The sequence below is a fragment of the Staurois parvus genome, unplaced genomic scaffold (assembly GCF_062004578.1).
Source record: "Staurois parvus isolate SC_StPar_1 unplaced genomic scaffold, SC_StPar_1.0 ptg000058l, whole genome shotgun sequence".
In the NCBI taxonomy this organism is placed as follows: Eukaryota; Metazoa; Chordata; class Amphibia; order Anura; family Ranidae; genus Staurois; species Staurois parvus.
In genome coordinates this window covers 14,968,760-14,995,136 of record NW_028317854.1, presented here as the reverse complement: position 1 = coordinate 14,995,136, position 26,377 = coordinate 14,968,760, and the positions used below count along the sequence as shown (strand labels likewise).

At 39.7% G+C, this 26,377-nt stretch overlaps 1 protein-coding gene across 4 annotated transcripts in view; it reads left to right on the top strand.

The window, feature by feature from the left end:
- Positions 1-26,377, top strand: part of EGF (epidermal growth factor) — a 186,922-nt gene that overhangs the window by 76,065 nt on the left and 84,480 nt on the right. For all 4 annotated transcript variants that reach the window (XM_089668511.1, XM_089668510.1, XM_089668512.1 and 1 more), the window contains 7 exons: positions 1,979-2,062; positions 4,179-4,301; positions 13,870-13,992; positions 18,947-19,072; positions 19,735-19,871; positions 23,444-23,592; positions 24,664-24,768. In XM_089668511.1, coding sequence (XP_089524637.1) covers positions 1,979-2,062; positions 4,179-4,301; positions 13,870-13,992; positions 18,947-19,072; positions 19,735-19,871; positions 23,444-23,592; positions 24,664-24,768 — 847 coding nt within the window. The remainder of the gene's footprint in view (positions 1-1,978; positions 2,063-4,178; positions 4,302-13,869; positions 13,993-18,946; positions 19,073-19,734; positions 19,872-23,443; positions 23,593-24,663; positions 24,769-26,377) is intronic.

Sequence of the window (26,377 nt, the reverse complement as noted above, 5' to 3'; positions counted from 1 at the left end):
GGCAAGAATGACAATTCATATCCTTTTTCCCATCATCCAAAGTGGAGGTACCACTTACACATCAAGGAAAGGGGTGAGGTTTCATATGAAACGGACTTTAGCACTTTAATGAAGTTTCTTGTGATACTTTATTAGTGCTGGGGAGTTTAACACCACTATGGCAGCTAGATGCTGCTAAAAACACTGTGCACTACTGCTGAAATACTGCCATAACTAACTTACATACCTGAGGATGAATGATAGCTGTGCTATATCAGTAGTATCCAAGATATGTGTCCTAAAGTTAGCCTTGTGTATGAAAAAGCCAGTTATTCCAATCCAGACTTTCAATATACAGTATAGGCAAATCGCAGACGAAGTTACATTCATGTCAGGAACAATGCATCGTTCCTTGATGATAGACTTTGACTGCCATAATAGGACCAGATATCATGTTGGGAGACATTCATTACTGTGCAGGAATCTGCCTCTTCCAATGAAGCTTCACCCCTTGTATTTGCTGCCCTGTGGCTGGGGCAGAAGGTTGCCCTTACTGAGAAAATGTGTGTGAATTATTTTTAATTCCTTACTAAATTATTGTGAAACTCCCTCTTCTGCCCAACAATTCTTCCCCTGGGCTACAGAAATCACCAGTGCTATAAATTAACTGAAAAGCTGCCACTTAAAAAATATTGAAATCATATAAGCCAGTTCCTTCTATGTATCCAATAGTGAACTGTGGCGTTATGCTCTGTCTTACATAAAACATTCAACAATGAAAATGAATGTCCAATAATAATAATAATAATAATAAAGATAAAAATTAACCGCTTCCCGTCTGCCCTATAGCAGAAGTACTTCTGCAGGGCGGCACGGGTGCGCAAAATTATGTGATTTTGCATTTCCGGGTAGGGGGCGTGCGCACGGCGTGTGTGCTCCCTACCCGTGCCGCCATTCGCAGCCGCGGCTGTCAGTCATCAGGTCCTGGCCGGTGATTACTCGCTGGCACCCGGTGATCGCTGAGCATCTCCGATGGAGGGGGGTGGGGGAGAACTGTTTGTAAACAAAACAGTTCTCCTCCCTGTCAGCTCCTGCACACTGCACAACAGAGCCATACAAAGCAGTGTGCACAGTTAAGCGCACAGACAGCCTAGTATGCAAAACAGTTAACCCTTTTTTATTGCCCCAGATGTTAACCCCTTCCTGCCCAGTGCCATTAGTACAGTGTCAGTGCTTTTTATTAGCACTGATCACTGTATTGATGTCACTGGAAATGTTAGTGACACCAAGTCAGTTCCCCTCAGTGTCAGAATGCCTGCCACAGTCCCGCAGTCCCTCTATAAGTCACTGATCGCTGCCATTACTAGTAAAAAATTTTAAAAAATCGCAGTATATATACCGCTATTTGTAAACGCTATAACTTTCACGTAAACCAATTAATTTACACGTATTGGGATTTTTTTTTTTAGCAAAGACATGTAGCAGAATACATTTTGTCAAACAACAAAAAAAGAAAAATATGCAGCTCACACTTGCCAGCCAGCCTGCAAACAAACCAAATTACCTGTCTAGCAGTATGCAATAAAAACAGGGGTTTAGGGGTGTAGTTAACACACATTTGCAAATACATGCGTAAGCTACAGAGCCTCGTCATGACACCCCGATATTCTGTAGTTCCTAACTCTTGAATTCTGTATTTCCTAAGAGCCCTCATAGTAGAGGCACATGTATTTAATGGATAGACCAAGGGCAGGTGGACCTGAGGGAGCATGAGGAAAGTACTGCCGCTGGGGGCGTGTTCTGGGATGACCTTCCAGAACTGGATGACCACGATGTAGCCGTCATTCATGTTGCCATAACCTAATAATTAGAAGATAATTTTGATATGTGTGAATTCTGTACAAACATATTTTGTATAATTATGGGATGAAGAACACAATAAAGAACTGAATATTCCAAGAGTATGATCCTTGCAATGAGGAAACTGACTATTTTTCAGGAATATGTCAAAATGATGCAGCAAGCCAGCAATGTAGATGTATAGAAGGGTTTCAACTTTCCGCTGATGGAAGACACTGTGAAGGTGAGATGAACACTCTGTCTTTGATTACCTTTGAGATACAGGTAATAACTTATTACATTTCGGTTTTGTAGTAAGCTTTTTAGTATTTGTAAGGATTGGTGCTCACAAGAGTATGGCCTTATACAGCCTTTCATTTGTTTACGCGGCACCTGTGGCTCCTGGAAATTGACACCGGACACATAAAATACCTAGAGACATTCTTGTTGATGAAACCTAAGGCTGCAATAGAACTTTTTTTGGCTTATTTTTATATCTTAAATTCCTCATCGTCTCAGTTTTATTTTGCAATCAAAAAAGAAAAAGGCAGAGGGTAAAGGACTAGTTACCAGCATTTCCCATGGTCTCCCTGCTGTTGATATTTCACCTTTACTGACTTATCATGCCTTGTTATTCATTGTTTTCAGTGTGGAGATGGCCTTTTTGGTATACACAGGGCTTTGCTTCCTTAAGTCAGGACCTCCAGCAAGGAGAACAGTGAGCAGCACAGTAGTGAAATCACCAAATCTCTTTCCAAACCTCATGAGACTAGTAGTTAGAGGCAGCAGTGCCTTAGTTTCTCACTAAGAACACAAAGCTAAAAGGATATAGGCACAGGAGTGCCCAGGCACACTCACACAGGGCCAGTGCAAGCCATAGGCAGCTTAAGCAGCCACCTGAGGGTGCCAGGTGGGGGGGGGGGCGGTAAAATCCACAGGAGCTGAGCCCAGTATCTTAACCCTGGAGCCCAGTGCTTGCCTAGCAGGGGCACATTGGTGTGTGCACCAGTGACACCTGCCTCACAGCTTGTGTGGGGTATTTTGGGTCCGGCACAGTGCAATTGCTATGTATAGCAGTCGGCATCTTTCCCCCCTCCCCCCCTTCCTTCTAGCACACAGTGCAGAACTGAAGGTTCTGGAGGTGGAGGGGGGAGGAGGATAGACACCGCTCTACATGTCCTAGACTGAGTTAAGGTCTGTACTGAATTCAATACACAACATGAGACCTGCAGGGGAAGGGAAGGGGGGGGGGGGTAATGGGGGCATATTGTCAAAGGAGAATACTTGTAATGATTTGGGGGGATAAGTGGATACTGTATGTGCTAAGAGGTGCTTTAGGATGGGAGAGGACTTGTGTTGGGGGGGGCAAATTTTATATCCCCCACCAAAGCACACAGCACACATTAGGACATACAGTATCCCCTTATCTAGTGCAAGTATTCTTCTTTGACAATTTGCCCCTCCTTCCCCATCTGAAAAGAGATGTTGGCTGCTACAGAGGGGAGAAATGTGGTGTTTCAGACCCCGGGCACCTCATTAGAGATTTAGATAATTGCCCCAGGTGCCAGCACTAGTGCCCCTGCCAGGCAAGTTAGTGGAGCTGAGTGCCGGAACATTTTTCCACCAAAATGCACTTTTGCCTATGTAGACAAACATCCTTGCACCGGCCCTGCAGTCAAACACCAAGAAATGTACTGCTATTTTCAAAGGTGTTTCCAGACAAAAGGTACATTTTTCAGGGTACAATTAACATTTCTAAAAGTTCCCTATAACATAACAAATATTTGCTTTTTTGTTCTGTTTCATTTTAGTGAACTGGCAAGTGATTGAATCAGCCCCCCCTCAAACAGATTGTGGGTGGGCTTTTTCTTTAAACTGGGGCAAAACAGAGGCCTGGGGGTGTATGTATTTGGAACACTCTTCTCTGCCACTAGCCCATAAGAGTAATTTCCCTTTAAAAATGACACAAGTAAGATCTGTGCATTCTATCCCTTTTTGTACATAACACACGTGCTTATGTCCTGCTCGTTCTAGTATTTAAAGAATGAACGTCCAGCTCCAATGAAAATTAATGCTGCAAGAAAAATATGTTTAATATTTAGAAAAAAAGAAAACAGTCCCAGCTGTTAAGTTATAAATGTTTACTGAGGAAGGTTAAAGGTGGGAGGCTCAGCTCACTAGACTTTCTATTTCAGGTGAACCTAAACATGAAAGTAAAACAGCTGAGATGGGTTGTTTTAAGATTCTGCCATGACATGTCTTTTTGTAGTCTATTTTATTAAACACATGAAATGAATATTTGAAACATTTAGGAGTCTAGGTTTGTATTCAAAGTTACATCTTTATATTTTTTTCTTTAGATATAAATGAGTGTGCTTTTTGGACCCATGGCTGCACTCTTGGCTGTGAAAATGTACCAGGTTCCTATTTTTGTACTTGTCCGAGAGGCTATGTTCTTCTACCAGACAACAAGTCATGTCACGGTGAGTTCTTTCCCCCTGACAACTATACGGTGTTGTTCCCACTTTTAAATGCCTTCACTATGCACATCTCCTTCTGCACAACTGTGGCAGAATCGAATTTGTTAAGATAACATCTTTACTTCCCTGCCTTCATAAGGCCACAGACACACTAGCCTTTAGGTCACATGCATTACATCCAACTACAGCATCCAGTCTTGCTGTCAGCAGCTGTCAAGGTCCTACCTTTCCTCGGGGCTTGTGCTGCTCCATGTGCTGGCATCCATCTTAGGTGTCTGCAAAGCATTGTGGGATCCTTTATGCTTTCAGCCCTCTGCGGCTCCTCCCCCAGGAGGTGGCGGCTTATCACATATAAGTCTGCTGTTTGTAGCTGTCCATTGCATTCGTGTCCTGTCTGTTGCACAGCAGAAGCTCCTGTTTAGTTTCTCATTGCTCTCCTGGATACCGACTCGGCTTTGGCAAGACTCCTTCCTAGCTTCTGACCCCGGCTCTGGTGACCATCCTTCCTGGCTTCTGACCCCGGCTCTGGCGACCATCCTTCCTGGCTTCTGACCCCAGCTCTGGTGACCATCCTTCCTGGCTTCTGACCTCGGCTCTGGCGACCATCCTTCCTGGCTACTGTTCTACCAAGTCACCTGCTGTTGCTGTTGGACTTGCATAGACTCTGTCTTGTTTTTGTATAATAAACCTACCTTTATTTGCACCTCCTTGTGTGTCTGGCTCCTTGCTCCCTGACACTACATGAATGCCCTTGCTCTTTCTCCTGGGATGCGTATCTCCAATGTCTTCCACGTATCCCTGTTGAAGCCTCTGGTCTGTAATCGCTTTACTGCCGCTCCGCCTCGGCCTTGTCCTATCCGGGTTGGCGGTCATGAGGAGTATGAGGTGAGCCGCATCCTGGACTCTGGGTTGGTCCGCGGTCGGGTGCAGTTCCTGGTCCATTGGCATGGTTATGGTCCCGAGGGGCGTTCCTGGGTTCCTTCCGCGGATGTTCATGCTCCTGCCCGCTTTCCCCAGAAGCCTTATGTTGAGCCGTGGAGGGGGAGGGGCCCTTGAGGAGGAGGTACTGTCAAGGTCCTACCTTTCCTCAGGGCTTGTGCTGCTCCATGTGCTGGCATCCATCTTAGGTGTCTGCAAAGCATTGTGGGATCCTTTATGCTTTCAGCCCTCTGTGGCTCCTCCCGCAGGAGGTGGCGGCTTATCACATATAAGTCTGCCGTTTGTAGCTGTCCATTGCATTCGTGTCCTGTCTGTTGCACAGCAGCAAGCTCCTGTTTAGTTTCTCATTGCTCTCCTGGATACCGACTCGGCTTTGGCAAGACTCCTTCCTGGCTTCTGACTCCGGCTCTGGCGATCATCCTTCCTGGCTTCTAACCCTGGTTTTGGCGACCATCCTTCCTGGCTACTGTTCTACCAAGTCACCCGCTGTTGCTGTTGGACTTGCATAGACTCTGTCTTGTTTTTGTATAATAAACCTACCTTTAATTGCACCTCCTTGTGTGTCTGGCTCCTCGCTCCCTGACAGCAGCCTCACAAAATCTAAGACAGGCTGAATTACACAGCCATTGGACACAGCTGGATGCTGTATTGAGTTGGACTTGCGTATAGGGCTGTATGCGTTCAAGGATATATGCCCTGCATTACAGTAATTCTGCTTTAGGGGCAATATTGCCCAAAAATGCGATGAACATGGAAACATAAAAGAGTGATGGCAGAAAAAAGACCAATTCTGGCCATTTGTAGGACCTATAAGCAAAGGCAATGGGAACAAAAAATAAGAAAAACCACAGCACTAACCCAAAGAAATGTATTAATCAATATAAATAAATAAAATATACAGTATACCTGTTGCCGCTAATCACTGACGTGCATTCCCATACCTAACTGTAAAAAACTTCACATACAAAAGTTGTTACATATCTTTCAAACAATAAAAAAAATCACTTATAAGTCTGTGCATGTAACGTATGACACTTTAGCAACAACTTTATTTCACTATAAATAAAATGTAGTACAATATGTATCTGTGCTATACCAATGTTTACAATAATTTATATTAATCCCAAATAAAGTGTAGACCAATGTCCATCCAAGTGATGGGAAAAAGTGCTCAATCATTATTATTCATATAAAGTCCACAGAACTTCTCTTCTAAAAACTCATATGTCTCCACAACATAAATAATGTGTATTATAGTGACATGTGTGCTCTAGCACCGAAAACATGGAAGAAAATTCACCGCTGTGTTTCATCATCTGTGTCTGCTGCCTCTTACCTCAAGAACTTGAGCTACCATAAGGTGAAAGTAAAAAAAAAACCTTTCCAGAACCAGAAGTATGTTCTGGGAGGATTGCTGCATTCTTTTGACCCAGTGATCTGACAAGGCTGTTTTTGACTTTCACCTTATGGTGGGTCATATTCTTCAGGTAAGAGGCAGCAGAGACAGGTGTTGGGATTGACCTGCTTTACTATTCTTTTACTTTTAAGTATTCTTTAGGTATGTGAAATTGTATTTTTCGAAGATATGTACATGAAGTGGCCAATTAAACTAAATTTAACTATTGTTTCCCAACTTCTCCCATATAGTAAAATTCTAGACTTCAGATCAGTACTTCAGTACATACTGGAGGACCTCAGATCAGTACGAGAAAGGAGGACTTCAGTTCACTATTTCAGTACATACTGGAGGACCTCAGATCAGTATGTGATAGGAGGACTTCAGATCAGTACTTCAGTACATGCTGGAGGACCTCAGATCAGTACCTGATAGGAGGACTTTAGGTCAGTACTTCAGTACATACTGGAGGACCTCAGATCAGTATGAGAAAGAAGGACTTCAGATCAGTACTTCAGTACATACTAGAGGACCTCAGATCAGTACGTGATAGGAGGACTTCAGATCAGTACTTCAGTACATGCTGGAGGACCTCAAATCAGTACATGATAGTAGGACTTCAGATCAGTATTTCAGTACATACTGGAGGACCTCAGACTGGTACCTGACAGGAGGACTTCAGATCAGTACTTCAGTACATACTGGAGGACCTCAGATCAGTACGTGAATAGAGGACTTCAGATCGGTACTTCAGAACATACTGGAGGACCTCAGATCAGTACGTGATAGGAGGACTTCAGGTCAGTACTTCAGTACATACTGGAGGACCTCAGATCAGTAAGTGACAGGAGGACGTCAGATCAATACGTCAGTACATACTGGAGAACCTCAGATCAGTACGTGACAGTAGGACTTCAGATCAGTACATCAGTATGTACTTGGTCACCTCAGATCAGTACATGACTGCTGATTGGGGTGACTTGGGGGGATCTCTTACCAGCTGGGATGTAATGCTTTCAGTTAATTTATAAGGAAATGAGTGAACATTAGTCTGAAACACAATTGAGGTAAGACTGGTATACCTCTATCAAAAATGTTTTAGTTTGTTTTGGATAGAATAGGAAGCAGTTGGAACCTCAGCTGCATTTCGTTTTGCTGTCTGTGGGGATATTTCCCCTTTCCAGTTCTTGTCAGTCCTTTTCATTAGAATATTTAGGTTTGTGTTGTTGGTCCTTCATAAAATCTAGATCCCTCTATGGTCTAGTTAACCTTTAATTATTGTTGCCACTAATTACATAGTTGAATGTTCTCAACTAATTCATAGGAAACTGTCAATTACATCAGTTTACGAGTACTCTTGCTGCATTAAAACAATTTAACAAATTACATATTGCTGCTCTAATGGCTCTCATTATTTTGCTTTCCTCTTCTTTGCTCACTAAATTAATGAGAATGTTTAGAATAGCTCTCCAATGTGAAAGATTACACATTTCCTGTAAATGCTGTTTTATTGTGAGGTGACTATTGCAGAGTCAGATAAATGCACTGTAATGTTTGTCTGTGTTTTGCAGACATGTTCATGCAACTGTAATTTGTCAATTCAATCTATAATACTAATTGTAGGAAGCTTGCACATTGGAATTAGCTTCAAGACACAGATTTAACGATTCATTATTTTAAACATTGGTTATGCAGCTATTACATGAACTAATCTTGCATGAATACTTACAGGACAAAAGATTTACAGATTCAGTAATAAAATAACAGCTTTTTAATAAAGGTGTTCAGAGCTTACTCCCCACTTTTTTTCCTGTTAAAATGTAGGAGATGCATTCATCAGCAAATGACAAGCATGCTCACATATACAGCAGCAGGTTTAAAATGGGCAGTAAAGAATATAGGCATAGTTTGCTGTATATCGGTCAGTGATGGACAGCTTGGTTGTTATTTGTGTCGTGTTATACACAACTTTTCACATGCAATGCAGCTACCATTTAGACATGGCCTGTAATTGAGTTGGGTAGGTAGAAGCTGAAAATACAAGAAGCTTTAGCGATATGAGTGATATTAGGCAGACCGCTAACCATCTTCTCATGTACAAGTTTTCCCTTACTTGCCCATACATTTGCTTTTTGCAGCAGGATTTTAACATCTGTTTCTGGTCCTTTACCCCGGGTTCACATATATGCAGGCGTGCAGGCCGCGTTTTGCGCGGGCACGAAAGCTCATTCATTTGAATGGACTCCGGTGCCCCATGACATGCAGGGAAGAAGTCCCTGCACTTCTTCTGAAAACACAGCTCGCATGGGAACTTCAGTTCCCAGTACAGTTGCGTTTTCCAGTGCGGGCGGCGTGCCATTAGAACTAATGGCACCCACCCACTGATCCGCATTTTTCTGTGTGGGTGGTGCGGCTGCACAGATTTTCATGCGGATCCGCAGCGGCACCACCCGCACATATGTGAACCAAGCCTTAGGGTCTATTTATACCAGACACTGCATTACAAGAGAGCAGCTGTTGTGCGGTGGGATGCAGTGAGATGACTGCAGTGCCGATATGCAGATTCCTGTGCATCTCACTGTTAACTTTTTTTTTAAAACAAACTTTATTGAAATGTCACACAGTTATATTTTATCAAGTTCTACTGGCCACCATGGTCGGATCTAGGGGGGTGCTGGGGTGGGCTATGTGTCCCCAGATTTAGTTGTGCTCCACCCTAAAGCTATCTGTGTGAGGAAACAACAAAGAAAACAGCAGCGCGGGATCTCTGTCAGCAATATATGTTATTTTATTGAAACAATTAAAATTAGTACACTCATGTGTAAAGTTCTTGGCAAACGGCTCAGGTATAGATCTCAGGGAGGCAGTGTTAGCGGTGTTGGCCATTAGTGGTCTTTGACAGCTGTCAAATTCAGTCCCTCGATATGCCGGCTGAGGGATTTTGAATGGTTGTGTACTTAACACACTCAATCTTATTTCCACGTTGAGATGTGTAACTGAGCCGTTTGCCAAGAACTTTACATGTGGGTGTACAATAAAATCACATATATCGCTGAAGGAGATCCCGCGCTGCTGTTTCCTTTGTTTTTTTCAAGCTATTTTGGATCTTCCCGGGTCTATTGTTAGCTGTAGGATCCTTTGGCTGTGTCCATCTCAAGATTCGCTTCCTCCATCCCCGCAGTAAATTGGACATTGAATTTGGAAAGCTGGGACCCGTAGTGCGCTAGATGGGTTTGTGATTAGTTTTATCTCTGTGAGGAGGAAGAGATCTGCTGCCTGTGTCCAGGCTGTGTGCAGTACAGGGATGGGAAATGGAGTTCTGCTGAATGCCCTGCCAGCAGTGACCCCTGTCCTCTACCCTGCCAGTAGTGACTCCGGTCCTCTATACTGTCATTTGTGACTGCTATCCTCCACCCTGCTGACCCCTGTCCTCAGCTCTGCTGTCCCCTATCCTCAGCTCTGCTGACCCCTGTACACTGCCTTCTGACCTCCCATTCTCTGCCCCCTGACATTTTTTATTGCACTCCCACATCAGACAGGCTAGATCCAGCCCTGTTGGTCACTACATATTATTGAACTTACAAAACTCTCTGAAGTCATAACTAAAGTTGCAAGGATAAGACAAAGAAACAACTTCCTTGTGACTTTTGTGATTTTAACATTGCAGTCTATGGCAATCATGTCACAAGAAAGATGCAGAAAAGTAGTGCAGGAACTGTTTTTTCGTTGCTGCAACTTGAGTTGCAGTAATTAATATGGCAGCCATTGAAATCAATGTATTTTGACTTGTCATGTGACTTTCAGTGACGCACAAATCAGTAAGTTGCATGAGAAGTTGCAGAAGTGTGAACCAGGGCTTACTCCCAGTGGCGTCCCGAGGCAGGTGCGGGGGGTGCGGCCCGCAATGGGTGACACCTACTGCACGGGGTGACACCGGACCTGCTCCACGAAAAGGTAAGTTGTAAAGCTAGTCGACAATCCCCGCAGGATGGATCTGATCCATCCTGTGGGCATCATCGGCTTTCTTTACAACTTACCTTTTTGTGGAGTGGGTCCGGTGTTACCCTGTATAGGTTGCATGCCGACGATCCCCGCAGGATGGATCGGATCTGCGGATTGGGGAGCATAATGGATCGAAGTCCGATCCATTATGCTCAATCCGCAGATCCGATCCATTCTGCCGGGATCATCAGAGGGGGTGTCACCAAGTGTTATCGCACCGGGTATCACCAACCCTAGGGACGCTACTGCTTACTCCCTTAGTAAATCATCCCCAATGTGTGTTATCTTGGCAGCAAATTGTTTATTACTTGTGTAATGTTTGGTTACCTGAGGTTCCTAAAATGTTTTTTAATTATCTGGTATCTACTAACCAACATTATCAGACAACAAACAAGTATGATCAGTAAATGGGGCCTTAAGGGATGCGGAATGCATATTATTTCCAGGTCATTTAAAGCTATAGAAGACAGAGAGAGAGAGATGGTGTTAGACTGCAAACATGCTAAAAGATCTATGCAGATGTGCTCCAAGAAATATTCAGACACTGCATTCATGCTATAGGAAATGTTCAGACACTGCATACATGCTATAAGAAATGTTCAGACACTGCATACATGCTACAAGATATGTTCAGACACTGCATATATGTTACAAGATATGTTCAGACACTGCATATATGCTAGAAGAAATGTTCATACATGCTACAAGATATGTTCAGACACTGCATATATGTTACAAGATATGTTCAGACACTGCATATATGCTAGAAGAAATGTTCAGACACTGCATACATGCTACAAGATATGTTCAGACACTGCATACATGCTACAAGATATGTTCAGACACTGCATATATGCTAGAAGAAATGTTCAGACACTGCATACATGCTACAAGATATGTTCAGACACTGCATATATGCTAGAAGAAATGTTCAGACACTGCATACATGCTACAAGATATGTTCAGACACTGCATACATGCTACAAGATATGTTCAGACACTGCATATATGCTAGAAGAAATGTTCAGACACTGCATACATGCTACAAGATATGTTCAGACACTGCATATATGCTAGAAGAAATGTTCAGACACTCCATACATGCTACAAGATATGTTCAGACACTGCATACAGCATATGCTAGAAGAAATGTTCAGACACTGCATACATGCTACAAGATGTGTTCAGACACTGCATACAGTATATGCTAGAAGAAATGTTCAGACACTGCATACATGCTACAAGATATGTTCAGACACTGCATTCAAGCTATAGGAAATGTTCAGACACTGCATACATGCTATAAGAAATGTTCAGACACTGCATACATGCTACAAGATATGTTCAGACACTGCATATATGTTACAAGATATGTTCAGACACTGCATATATGCTAGAAGAAATGTTCAGACACTGCATACATGCTACAAGATATGTTCAGACACTGCATACATGCTACAAGATATGTTCAGACACTGCATATACGCTAGAAGAAATGTTCAGACACTGCATACATGCTACAAGATATGTTCAGACACTGCATATATGCTAGAAGAAATGTTCAGACACTCCATACATGCTACAAGATATGTTCAGACACTGCATACAGCATATGCTAGAAGAAATGTTCAGACACTGCATACATGCTACAAGATGTGTTCAGACACTGCATACAGTATATGCTAGAAGAAATGTTCAGACACTGCATACATGCTACAAGATGTGTTCAGACACTGCATACAGTATATGCTAGAAGAAATGTTCAGACACTGCATACATGCTACAAGATGTGTTCAGACACTGCAAGCATGCTAGAAGATATAATCATAAACAATGTATATTCTACAGGAGATGGCCTGTGACAATAAACATTATACAGGAGGCACTGAAAACTGGGGACACGCTCCAGGAGATGGCCATATACTGAGTATATATTACTGGGGACGTCTAGAGATTTCCACTTAACAATGACTTATAATGACTTAATAGGGGAGGTTTACTAAAATTGGAGAGTGCAAACTCTGGTGCAGCTATACATGATAGCCAATCAGCTTCTAGCTTTAGCTTGTTTGTTTAAGCTTTGCCAATAAAACCTGAAAGATGAGTGGTTTCTATGCAGAGCTGCACCAGATTTTGCACTTTCCAGTTTTAGTAAATCAATCCCTATACTGTAGGTCTTATGGTGAAAAAATGCTTTTAAATTTGTTTTCCCTACAGTCCTTTAAAAATTAAAAAAAAAACACATTTGATATTCCTCAGAGTAAGCTCATTAATAAAGATTCACTGAACCATATAAACAGATAAATAGAGAAAAGTGATTGAATACCACAAAACATATAAAGTGCTGCGTAAATTGATGGCGCTATATAAGTAACTCTAATAATAATAATACTATAAGAATATGTGAAAGAAATAGATCAAACATCTAATGAATCTTACTAGTCTGCAGCTTGCACCATGCTAATCTCTGTTCACAAACACTTGTCAGCTGCAGCTTGTCACCAAACCTTCATTCCAACTTCAGTAATATATGAAGCCGTGTCCTTCCCAATCCTCTATGTTATGTACCATCACCAAACACCCTTCAGGCATAAACACTCACCAGGTCCTCATGTTCTCATTTTCATGTATGCCTCACTATGCTTAAGCGATCCTTAGTTCTGCTCTTTACTTGTCACCATGGTCTTGTCACTCTTTTTTCCCTCTTTGGTGTGAGATGCACTCAGCAGATCAGTTTCCGTGAATAAGAACCAGAAAAAAAAATCAGAAAAATAAAAAAAAAGTCTGTCTGGCATAAATGACTTTACAATGTATTATGTCTCAGGAAACAAGATTTACAGTTTCAGTATTAAAATAACTTTTAATAAAGGTGTTCAGTGCTCACCTTCCTACAAATATTCCTTAATACTTTTCACACAGCAGGACTTAATCAGAAGGCTATTGTTATACGAAACACGTCAAAGCATTTTGTAGATGGTCAATGTCTTTTACTCATGTTTAAAATAAAAGTCTACTGGTTTCTAGATTTTTATGAATTCACTACCTTTTGTCTGATTGGTACAAAGCCAGTTTCAGGCGAACAAAATACGAGAAGACGTAAGTTTACATAGAAAAGGAAAGCACCTGCTACCCATCACAATATTTATATCTGTCTGGTAGTTAATTACAGATGTTTGCTCAATTCATAATGCTTACAGCTGTGTTTAATCAGATAACTCTTTTTCAATCTGCTAGATGTGACACCTTGCTTACAAGAAAATAGAAACTGCAGTCATGGCTGTGTACAGACAGCTGGGGGACCTGTCTGCTACTGCCCTGAAGGATCAGTGCTTGCTAGTGATGGGAAAACATGCACAGGTATGCAGGAGTTCTAGGAAGAATAATGGTCACAATAATTAACTATCTGTCCTCTCTTATCAGCCCCATATGGCATTTCCGGCCCTTTCCCATATGGCACATCATCATGGGACTGGTCAAAACTAGTAAACTCAACATATAAGCATCCTGCAGTTGTGTGACAACATAAATAAAGAGTTTATTAACCTCCCTAGTGGTATGATTATGTCCATATTTCTGTGCTCAAAGCGGTACATTTTTTTGCATGGAAATATGTTTTTTTTATTGTAGGCCTGTAATTTTTAGGAATAACTCACTGAAATCTGTCCGAACAACAGTCTAGTAAATATCCCGGGTAGGATAAAACTTGAAACACGAAATCATAAATTATAATTTAATAAGTAATCCTAAAAAATAATAATATAATAATAAATTTAATTCAATAATATAATCAAACCAGAAACACTGAAATTTGAAATATAGCGCCAAGTTCGCACATCGCTGAGCTTAGTGGCAAAATCGTTTTCAGTGTCTGATGACGAATTTCCCCACGAATCTTTATCACTCAATTCTGCAAGTAGTTCTAATTTACTATCGCTGTTCTCTAGCTGGTCTAAAACCGCTTTTGACCTAAAGGGACGCTTTTTGGACGCCATGGACATTTCTCAGTTTCCAGGCAGAAAGAACAGTAAAAATGCGGGCAGGGCACAGGACAAAGCACTAGGGACAAAATGTATGTGAAATGGTTTGATACAGTAATGATTTAGTATGTGATTTTAGTGATTTTAGTGAATGTCACTTTTTGTCATTTTCAAATTTCCGTACCCCGTACGTCCCAACTAGAGATGAGCGAATTATTCAAAAATTCGATTCGGCTGATTCGCCGAATTTGCGGAATAAATTCGATTCGATGCGAATTTATTTGCTGCGAATTTAACTTATTATAAGGGTTTCTAGGCTTCAGAGAGCCTTTATATTAGTGCTGAACACTGTACCTTTAATTTAAATGCCCTTGGAGTCTGCTGGGGAAGAGAAATAATACTGTCAGTCAGTATGACATGCAGATGAGTGCCGTCGATCTTAGAATCACCGCACACTTCACTCATTTGGGCAGTCACGGGGCACGATGAAGAAGATGAAGAAGAAGATGAAGAAGAAGAAGAAGATGAAGAAGAAGATGAAGAAGATGATGAAGAAGATGAAGAAGAAGATGATGAAGAAGATGATGATGAAGAAGAAGATGATGAAGAAGAAGATGATGAAGAAGAAGATGATGAAGAAGAAGAAGATGAAGAAGAAGAAGATGAAGAAGATGAAGAAGAAGATGAAGAAGATGAAGAAGAAGAAGAAGAAGAAGATGATGAAGAAGAAGATGAAGAAGAAGAAGAAGAAGAAGAAGATGAGGATGAGGAAGAAGAAGAAGAGGATGAGGATGAAGAAGAAGAAGAAGAGGAAGAAGATGAGGATGAAGAAGAAGAAGAAGAAGATGAGGATGAAGAAGAAGAAGATGAGGATGAGGAAGAAGAAGAAGAGGATGAGGATGAAGAAGAAGAAGAAGAAGATGAGGATGAAGAAGAAGAAGAAGATGAGGATGAAGAAGAAGAAGAAGAAGATGAGGATGAAGAAGAAGAAGAAGAAGAAGAAGATGAGGATGAAGAAGAAGAAGAAGATGAGGATGAAGAAGAAGAAGAAGAAGAGGATGAGGATGAAGAAGAAGAAGATGAGGATGAAGAAGAAGAAGAAGAGGATGAGGATGAGGATGAAGAAGAAGAAGAGGATGAGGGTTAAGAAGAAGAAGAAGAAGAGGATGAGGATGAAGAAGAGGATGAGGATGAATAAGAAGAAGAGGATGATGGTGAGGAAGAAGAAGAAGAAGAAGAAGAAGAAGAAGAAGAGGATGAGGATGATGAAGAAGAAGAAGAAGAGGACGAGGATGAAGAAGAAGAAGAGGATGAGGATGAAGAAGAAGAGGATGAAGAAGAAGAGAATGAGGATGAAGAAGAGGATGAGGATGAAGAAGAAGAAGAGGAAGAGGATGAAGAAGAAGAAGAAGAAGAAGAGGATGAGGATGAAGAAGAAGAAGAGGATGAGGATGAGGAAGAAGAAGAAGAAGTAGGATGAAAATAAGAAGAATTCCAGTACAGCAAAAAGTGTATCTGCAGAGAGCTCCGCTATTTCTGACAGTTCTCTGACAGTTCCTTCACATTTACAGCGGTTGAAACATTGTATCTATTTGTTTCCGAATAAAAACATCTGTATCCTAAATGGAAACAAATAGATACAATGTTTCAACCGCTGTAAATGTGAAGGAACTGTCAGAGAACTGTCAGAAATAGCGGAGCTCTCTGCAGGGACACTTTTTGCCGGCTGTAGAAGGGATGAAAATCGGCCGATCGGGAAAAATTCGATTCGTGCATCCGAAGTTTGCTAATTTTCGGATTCGACGCGAATCGAATTTTTCCTAATATTCGAAACGAATTCCACTTCGCCAAGTTCGATTCGCTCATCTCTAGTCCCAACGCTTTCAGGGGACGGAACCCAGATGACAGATGCCAGCATCTGCCGGATTACATTGCCGGGGACACTGCAGGAGGGACATCGCAGGAGCGCAGGACAAGGTAAGTGATCGAGGGATCCCGGAGCAGCGCCGCATGGTAAGCCCGAGTGTAGCTCGGGGTTACCGCTTGTGGTACTGAAACTTTACCCCGAGCTACACTCAGGATTACCGCCAGGGAGGTTAATCATCATGAGCCCATGATATGACACCTAGGGGAATATTTACTAAGCCTGAAGAGTGCAAAATCTGGTGCAACTCTGCATAGAAACTTATTAGCTTCAAGGTATTATTGTCAAAGCTTAACTGAACAAGCTGAAGTTAGGAGATGATTGTCTACCATGCACAGCTGCACCAGATTCTGAGTGTACCCATTTTAGTAAATCTACCCTTTACAGTGATTTAGTCTGTCATGACAATATAGTAGGGTTGCCAACCATCAGTAAATTTATGGACAGTTTGTAATTTTTACAACTGTCTGCAAATATCAGGGGCTGATAATTTGTCATGCTTTTGCAAGTGTAAACCAGTCAAATTACTTATTATGGGTATTGTCAGTGTTTTCATATTGTGTTTATACTGTTTAAATATTGATTATCTTAGTTTTTAATGTAATTTTTTAGGTTGTCAGTAAAAAAGGTGCTTCATCAGTACATTTTCCATGTTTTGTCACTAAAAAATGCTTCAGGGGGTTGGCAACACTGCAATGTAGTAATATATAGAATATGTAGATATAGTACTGTGTATAGAATAGTATACCTCTATTTTATTATTTATCATATATATAAATAAATAAGATAAAAAAATAAAAATAAAATAAGTAATTTGTTTATATTTTCTTTTCTTTATGCTGAGGACTAAAAATTACATTTTTAAAGGTATTTTTTGTTTCTTTATTTTTTTAGTTAGTTGTAGCTGAAGGATTGCTTGACTATATCATATTTATATTTCCAGAAAGCATATTAATTTTCACGTGTACTGAACTAGCCATAGCTGTTTTGCTGAATAAAACCAGATTTTTTACCTCAATAGCTTAAGCTCAGATTTACACACAGAACATGATGAGTAAGAAGGGCGACGCCCCATCACTTACCTCAGTGCCTGTTTTGTTTAGATGAGTTGTACAGACTTTCAGTTAGAGAAAGGCACACCGAAAGCACGCCTGTGCTTTTCCATTAGAAAACCTATAAATATCTGTGACATCGGTGATAATGATGCACCGCCATATTAAAGCCCAAGTCTATCTTGGGCAAAAAAACAAAAATAAAAGCAATCCCTGACAACTCTTGAAAATAAAACAGAAGCTTTAGCTGCTAATCTCGTCTCCTTTCTGGCACTCTAGCTACTCATCTTTCAGGTTTAATTGCAGCACAAAACATTAAAAACACAAAACTGCTCATTCAACCCACTTTCTGTGAGCACAGGGTGTTAAGGCTACACCCCAACCCTGAACTCAAGCCTAGTATACACGGTCAGAAAATTGTACAATAAATATTGCTTTTGAAGCGATCAAAGGATAATCTGGTCAATAATACACAGCTTTCATCCGAAATTATTTGAAGGAACAAGCGTGAAAATTTCTTGTACGATACCAGATCATACAATTTTCGTTTAATCGGTACAGTTTTGTCCAAAAATATATTACAAATATATTACAATACATGACATCACTTCCTAATTTTTTTCTGTCCTATGAGAATTTTTGTAACTTTAGTAACCTTTTTATTATTGATATGAGAATAGCGTGCAAAAAACCCCCTGCTGATCATTATTCTCATTGTGTGTATGGGGCTTGACAGAGGAAGCTGAATAAACTGGTGCCATGTTATTACATTGCTTCACCTTCCAGATTTCACTTACCTCTGCAGGGCCTGTGATGTCACGGGTCCAGACCGAAGACACGATAAGAATAAAATAGTAATAAGAATTTTCTTTAGAAAGAGTGGGAGGGGGGATAGTACTCCATCAGGGAGGAGAGTGAGATATATGTATATTAATTGTTATTTTATTAGTTGTGTCTTATGTAAACTGTCTTGTATGTTAATATTTTTGTCTTCTGTTTGTGTTTTGTTAAATGTGAAATTGGCGAAGGTTTGAAAAATCGAAATGAGGGTTTATCCACATGCGGTGGCCCATTGATTTAACTGTTTTTATCAAACAGTTGAATAATTGGACATCAAAATTGGCACATGTATACCCAACCTAAGATAGGGATTTTATATTTGCTAGATATTTCAGTATATTGTTATATATGTCTTTATTGTGTGATTATATAATTTTATTAAACGTGGACACTGTAATGGAGTAGGACTACATTAAATTCATGCATTCATAGTTGGAAATTCTCGAAAGATGTGAATATGTTATGTATAGTAACTGCATAAGTACAAAATCATAAGTCCTAGATATGTTGTTTTTAAGGCTGCTCATCTCCTGACAACGGAGGATGTAGCCAGATATGCAGGGGGACTAGAAGAGCAGAATGGGAGTGTGACTGTTTTCCTGGGTATACTCTGCAATGGGATAAGAAGCGCTGCCTTGCTTCAGGTCAGTAGATTTCATAGCTTTTTTGTTTTTATTTTAAATTTTTACTAAACCCAGGAGCCTGCATTTATTATATCTGGTCTCACACAGTACAAAGAACATGAAAATGCAATTATTTTTGTAAATATAAACTGCTAAATACCTTTTCTTATCAGCCGTATATAGCAGTCTTGTGACTTTTATCAGTGTCCAGCAGAGCACTGGTTAAAGCTTGTAGGAGGAGTTTTCATTCTCCTCTAGGAGAATGCAGGACCCCTGACCTCTGTCTGGACAGTGCCGATTGGCCCTCCAAACCTCTGTTCTATAAGGAGACATTTAGTTGACAATGGAAGAAAGGGAGGATCAGAGAAGAGAGGATCAAGCATCCTTTTTACACAATGCAGAGGATTAACCCCTTAGGTTCCACAGTGAGTATAACAAGCATGCTTTGCTGCATATACAGACTGATTTTACTGTTGTGGGTTTAGTAACACTTTAAATCATTTGCCATTTTTTTTGTGTAATCAATAAAAATAGCATATGGATAAGGCAAATAGTTAAACCATTTTATTTGCTACAAAATGCTAAATATAGCTCTGACTTTTGTTTATAATTTCTTTTTTATTCTATGACAGCATTACTTCCTATATTTAACAGAATAATATTTATTTGTGCATTAAGTACAGGTCCTCGGCCATTCCTACTGTTTACAAATGTACAAGACATCCGGAAAATGAACTTTGATGGGACAGATTATGACAATCTACTGGAAACACAGATGGGAAGAGTCTTAGCACTAGACCATGACCCTCTGAAAAATAGGGTAGTGTATATTGAACAGATCTTATATACTTTGTATATTAAAGCCCTTTGCTCAAAGGGATTACCCAATTTTGAATGTCCATGTCTCCATTATCTTATCTATGTCTTTGTCTACTATCTATCGATTTTTTTAAACCTTTGCCAACCAAGTGTTTTAATGATTCAGAACATCAACTCCAGTTCTTCGAAGGCTTTCTGCAGAGGATGTGGTTGACAGAAAGTGAAAATTCTAGGAAGTTAGTTAATAGACAGAAAATACTTAAAAAAAAACATATAGCAAAAATGCAGCTATAAAAATTCCTTAAGCTAATATGTGCATCCTCAAAAAATACTGGCAATTTACAATGGTAAATATGAAATTAAATCAATAAAAGGAAAGTCTAGCTAGAGATTTTTTTTTATCACAATTGCATTGTCTAAAATATATTTAAAGCCATGGTTGGAACTCTAAAAGCTGCCAAACGTAAGAAGATTTCCTGTATTAAGATCTATCCTGAATTTACCTGGAATAAGCTCGTTTGTAGACAAAGTCGGGGAGTGTAATAATATGGTATAAGATCAGTTGTCGGTTGGTCATTGGGCACTGTGCAACATCTACTGCAAACGAACTGAGAAGGTCACATCTGGGAGCTGTCAGTCACACTAAATCTGCCTATTACGCTCGCTCAAAGGACTGCCTCCGTCTCGAAAGATTTGGGGTCCACAAATGTTGCTGACATTAAAGGACAAACATAAATCTTCTTACGCTTGGCAGCTTTTAGAGTTCCAACCATGGCTTCAAATAAATTGACACATTGATCATCATTAAATAATAAACCAAATTTTACTTTCAGTTATTGCACTGAATTGTTGCATTTGCTGCCAAGCTTTACTGAGCATAATGCATTTAGACAGTTTAGCGTATTCCAGGGTCACTACTCATCATAATTATGTAAAATTAGTATGAATTAATCTAGATATGATAATTGTTTATTGAAAGTGGTAATAAACCTAAAAGGAAACATTTATTATACTGCAGCTTACCAATGCTTAGATGTGATTACTCCTTTATTTTCACCTGGTGATCCAGTTATTAAGGCTGTTGTTTGTCAACAGAATAAGGTCTCCTTCAAATTTAGCAATCGGAGTGTTGAGACAAACCATTTACCACTGACAGGGGTATTTACAATGATCAGTGTTTATTTATTCATGGAAAACCTCAAAGAAAAAACTTGCTGTAACTGCTTGTGTAACTGCAGTGTGAGCTGGAGTTTGGCTTCAATTTGCTAGTGTATCTAAATGTGCTAGTACATCTGACACTCCCCTCCACCCCAAAAACAAAAATTTAAACTATTGCAGCATCCTAACACACACCTTGGATGTGATTGCTCCAATAGTTTTCTTTTTCAGGCTTTTTCTTCTTTATTTTCACCTGGTGATCCTGCAAGCAACACACATCCTGTTCTAGGGGGACAACACTCACTGTACTTTATCTATGGAGGAACAACGTTGTCACTCTACAGTAGGCACCTCTTCTGATTTGAACTACAAACACCTCAGCCTCTCCAGACCTCCATTACACAAGGATCAAGGATTCTGCCATGAGGTTTGAGATGCTAGTCCACTAAACTGCCTGGAGGTGCCTAACTGCCTCTCAGGGAAAGGGAGTGCTATGCATTGTTTAAGATTCCGGTTCAATTAGTTACAAGGACAAAGTACATCACGTTATATAAAATATTACATTTTGGGGGGTTAGATATGCTTTAATATACTTTTGAGGATTAGGTTAAAGAATAGGTTAGAGGTAATGTTACTGTCAATGGTTATAGGGTCAAATCTAAGTGTTATGCATAGGGCTGGGTGGGTTAGTTGATAGGTTGAGGGTAGATGTGCAGGTTAAAATGTTTGTGTAATGTAGGGCAGGATTAGAACCCATGTCATGTTTTTATTTCTGGACATATCTCCACTAGGTAAACTGAACTTCTGTTTGTCTCCTGGAGACCCTTGTCACTGAGACAAAAACTGATAGGAAATCAATCATGATAATTATGCATATTAGTGCTCCATAGCCAAAGGACTGCAAGTGTCCATACCCTTTTTATGCTGATATCAACCTTGCATCCAGCAAGAGAAGACTGTCCAAAAACCTTTGTAAGTGCTGATGTCTCTGCCAAATATTGAGTGGCATAGTGTAGAAGAGAACTGAATTGTATTCTTTTACTATTTCACAAAAAGCAATATGACCACTTCTGAATAAGCATATAGGAAGCACCTTCATTCTAAATGAGCATTGGTTATGACATTAATATTCATTATATGATAAGGAGAACATTATTGCCTACACTTTGCAATATAACATATGTATCAGGGCAGGGTATATCTCCTTTTTATTATATTTAATAGATTTTGCTAACAATTGTGTGCTATTTGCTCAGAACTGAGTTGAAATAGAAGTTTTAAATGCCTGTTCCTTTGTATATAAATGTGTATGTAGTGATATTGATAATTTAATTTTTTTTAGTGACAGTATTGTCACTTCAATGAGATCAGTGTATTTTTATAATTCTTTCTTAGTTCTTAGTTTGGAATAGAGAAGAGAAATATTAAAACCCCTGCTTTTTTTTCTCTTCACTTCATGTCTTGGAGGTGCAATAGGAAAAGAGAGTAAACCTCAACAAAAGGAGCAGAACTCCCCTATTAGTTATCAATGGAGTATATTTGTTAAATCAAGGATTTCCCCTCACTAGCTGTAAAATTTTAGATTTCCCATAACTTTCTGTTTCGGTGATAATGGGTTTCCCAGAGCTTCATGCCAGCCTCTGACATATTCAGCCCAGTGGCTTCGGTTATTGATCCCTGGCAGTTTCCATTGGCTGTACCGAGATTATGTCACTCCCGCTCATGCGTGGAAGTTCAATCATCCCGTCATTGCCAAAATTCTTGCACTCGAATCTTCCAATGTGCAGCTCAGTGTACAGTGCAGACAGGCAGATAAGTAACTTTAATGCAGAAAAGATATAGTATGTCTCTTCTGCATTATAAATCCTGGCTGATACCTGTTCATAATTTTTTTTCAGGTAAAGTTGCACTTTAAATTACACTTATCTACTGTATATACCTATGCATGTTATACTTATAATACTCCACAAGAGGGCAGCCTTGCATAGTTTTCATCCACCTTGATTCATCTACAAGTCATAGTGACAGCAGACAACTAAGATCTGTAGCCACATTTAATATCAGTTATGTCCTATCCTAAATTAACAGGTTTTTCAAATTTTAAATCAAGGGGCACAAAGAAAGTTTGAATTATTGAGCCACTTTTATCTGACTAATTAACTGCACTGTACTACGCATACTTCTTATAACAGCCTTGATTGGAATACATGTGGTTGTACATTGTGTGTATATGAGCAAACATATGTTCTATGTTATTTATGCTTTTATCCAATATGATTTTGTAATCATGGAATTGTGATGTTATTTTAGGGCAGTTGAATGAACATTACATATTTATTTTGTACTACTTTGCGTAATCTAGAACCCATATCTGTAGTCATTATGTTTTATGTGTCTGTACAATTTTATTCTTAGATTTACTTTGCACACACAGCTCTGAAGTGCATAGAAAGTGCAAAGATGGATGGCAGCAGTCGAAAAAAAGTAATTTCAGAAGATGTAGACACACCAGAGGGACTTGCCATTGATGCCATAAACAGGAAGCTGTACTGGACTGACAGAGGGTAAGTACCTTATAGAGGAATAAAAATGCACAGACTTCATGTAGGGCAGCCTTTCTCAGACAGGGTTCAGTGGAAATCCAGGGATCTTCAGAAGCTGCTAGGGTTCCTTGAAATGAGAGCAGTGGTAGATTGGCCACTACAGTTTTCCCTGTCAGTTTTTAATTTTTGCTCAATATTGTTATTTATGTTAGAACTATGGAAGTCCCATCTTTATTGTTTTTTTTAAACTCTGTACCACCTAGTGAGACTAATGCACAATGAGCTGTCGGTTTAATCATTTTAGCAGATGATCCCCAAGACCTATAAACTATTTCAAGGGGTTCCTCTATGGTAAAAAGGTTGAGAAAGGCTGTTGTAGGGGATTGAAATATAATTTTTGTAGAAAACATTTCTCACTGTTCCTAACTGTTATTGTTATAGGATTGTAGATATCTCAGAATACATCTTCCCCATGCTCCAGTGTCCCTGAAGTTAGGGTGTGCACCAAATTATACTGTGTCTCCTATGTATGGGTTGATTGTCACTTGCCCCAATCCCCTGAGCTATCCCATAATACCTGACAATATCCAACAGAGAATGCATCTAGCTTTGTCTAAAAAGATTATTTTCTATGCTGCTCTATTATAATGTCAAGCAATGTAGACTTACAGATAATGCTAGATACATTAAACCCGTGTCTGTCAAAGCCGCTAATTACTTGACCTGCTAGGAGTCAGGTGATTAGTATATAGTCATAGTGATGCATTTCTGTTGGTTTGTTTTTCATATGAGGTGCTTAGAAAAGCAGCACTATGAACTATTTTGCAATGCAGCTTTGTCAAGTAAATACAGTCAGAAAATAGATATCCCACACGGCAAATATTTAATGCTTTTGAATGAGCATGCAGACTTCCTTGGGAGCATGCATTTGTGTTTCTGTCAAAGTTTATGCATTGATAGTCACACAGTAAAAAAGGGCATAGATATACAGTGGCTGCCTTTTACATTCCAGTACCAGTGAATTTATTTTCAGTGTTTTACTGAATGGTGCATTTATTACTTTATCATCTTGTTTATTTTCTCAATAAATAGAAAATCCTGCATTGAAAGGAGTGACTTGAATGGAGAAAACAGAGAAAAGATTATCCACGAAAACTTGCATCAGCCAAGAGGCATTTGTGTACATCCTCAAGCTGGGTATGATTTAGTAGTGCATTGCTTGTCTTCTCTGTGTGTCTTATGTGTGTTTAAAGTAAACATGTAGAACATTTGCAAAAAGCAAGTTAACTGACAATATGGCTGATTTACTAAAACTGGAGAGTGCAAAATATGGTGCAGCTCTGCACAGAAGCCAATCAGCTTTCAGGTTTTTTATTGTCAAAGCTTAATTGAACAATCTGAAGTTAGAAGCTGATTGGCTACCATGTACAGCTGCACCAGATTTTGCCCTCTCCAGGTTTAGTAAATCAACACAAACGAATAACAGGTACACTTGTGTCATCTCAGTTCCAACACTGCACTCCCCCAAAGCATCTTACGCAAATACCAGCTTTCTGAACGCTAATATTAGCATACAGTATATCTAAGCTTGCCACTCATATGTTAGCTCTTGGGCCTAGCAATAGTTTGCTTAAGCACTAAACGCTTCACTGTGGGAGACAGGGAGTGTGCTTATGTGCACAATAAATTCCACTTTTTTTGGGTGCTGGAGTGGCAGATTATGAGCCTAAGTTTTGCTGTTAAGGTAAGAACAGCCATCTTGATGTGCCATGCTAAACACTTGATGTGCCATGCTAAAAAATGACTTACCAAATAGCCAATTAACCAATTCAACTAGTTTCGTCTGTAATCGGACATCCTCAGGAAGCTAGTGTTCACCATTTTGGAAGATGGATTTATACCCTGCCGAATTAACTCTTTGGGGACCAGATGTGAACTGACATATGTAGCAGATGTAACAAAGTCCCACTGGAAGTGGGAAACGTGGTTATTGTTCCCTGGCTTGACCATATATTTGTCTCTGCTATGAGGAGCTGTTCCTTTTGTTTTTAAATGTAAGTTTCCGAATAAATGGATATTTTATTTGATCTACCACATGTAATTGCGGATTCTTTTATGAGGGAAATGGAGGAAAGTTCGTAAGACTGAGTTGGATCCTGAAGAAAGATGTTATCCTAAATCTGTGATATGCCCTTCTGATATATTTATAGGGTAATTATCCATTACTACACAAGTTGGAGTGGTTTTTTTTTGTGTCTCAAGGGGTTGTAAGGTGATCTCTGTTTTATATAGAGTGTGGATATACACACAGGAATGATTCACGGATTTGTTGCAGTGGACACAATTCGGAGTGTTTCATGTTTGAGAGTTTGGATATATATAAGTTTGTAGAATATATGTGCGTGTGTAGATATATGCATATATATCTATATTAAATTTTTTTTTTCCACTAATTATGTATTTTGCATGATGCACAGTGAGTGGCACATATTAATTTATTTTATAAAAGGTATGACAATATTTTGAGTATGTTTCTTTTTGAGGTTTATGGTCATTGGATACTTCGTGAATTGAGAAAGATATCTATTTTGAAAGAAGAAAAAAGACTTTTACGTATGGTGTTTAAGACATTGGAGACATTTGGTTTATCCATTGGACTCTTTGCATGTTTATTTAATTTGTAAAAGAAAAGCCTTTTATAGTTTGATTAACTTTCAAGGGTGGAAGTGAATAACTTATCTATAAGATTGGGTTTCATCAAGTGATTTTTGTGCTGATTGATTAATAGATGTAACAAAGAGTTAAT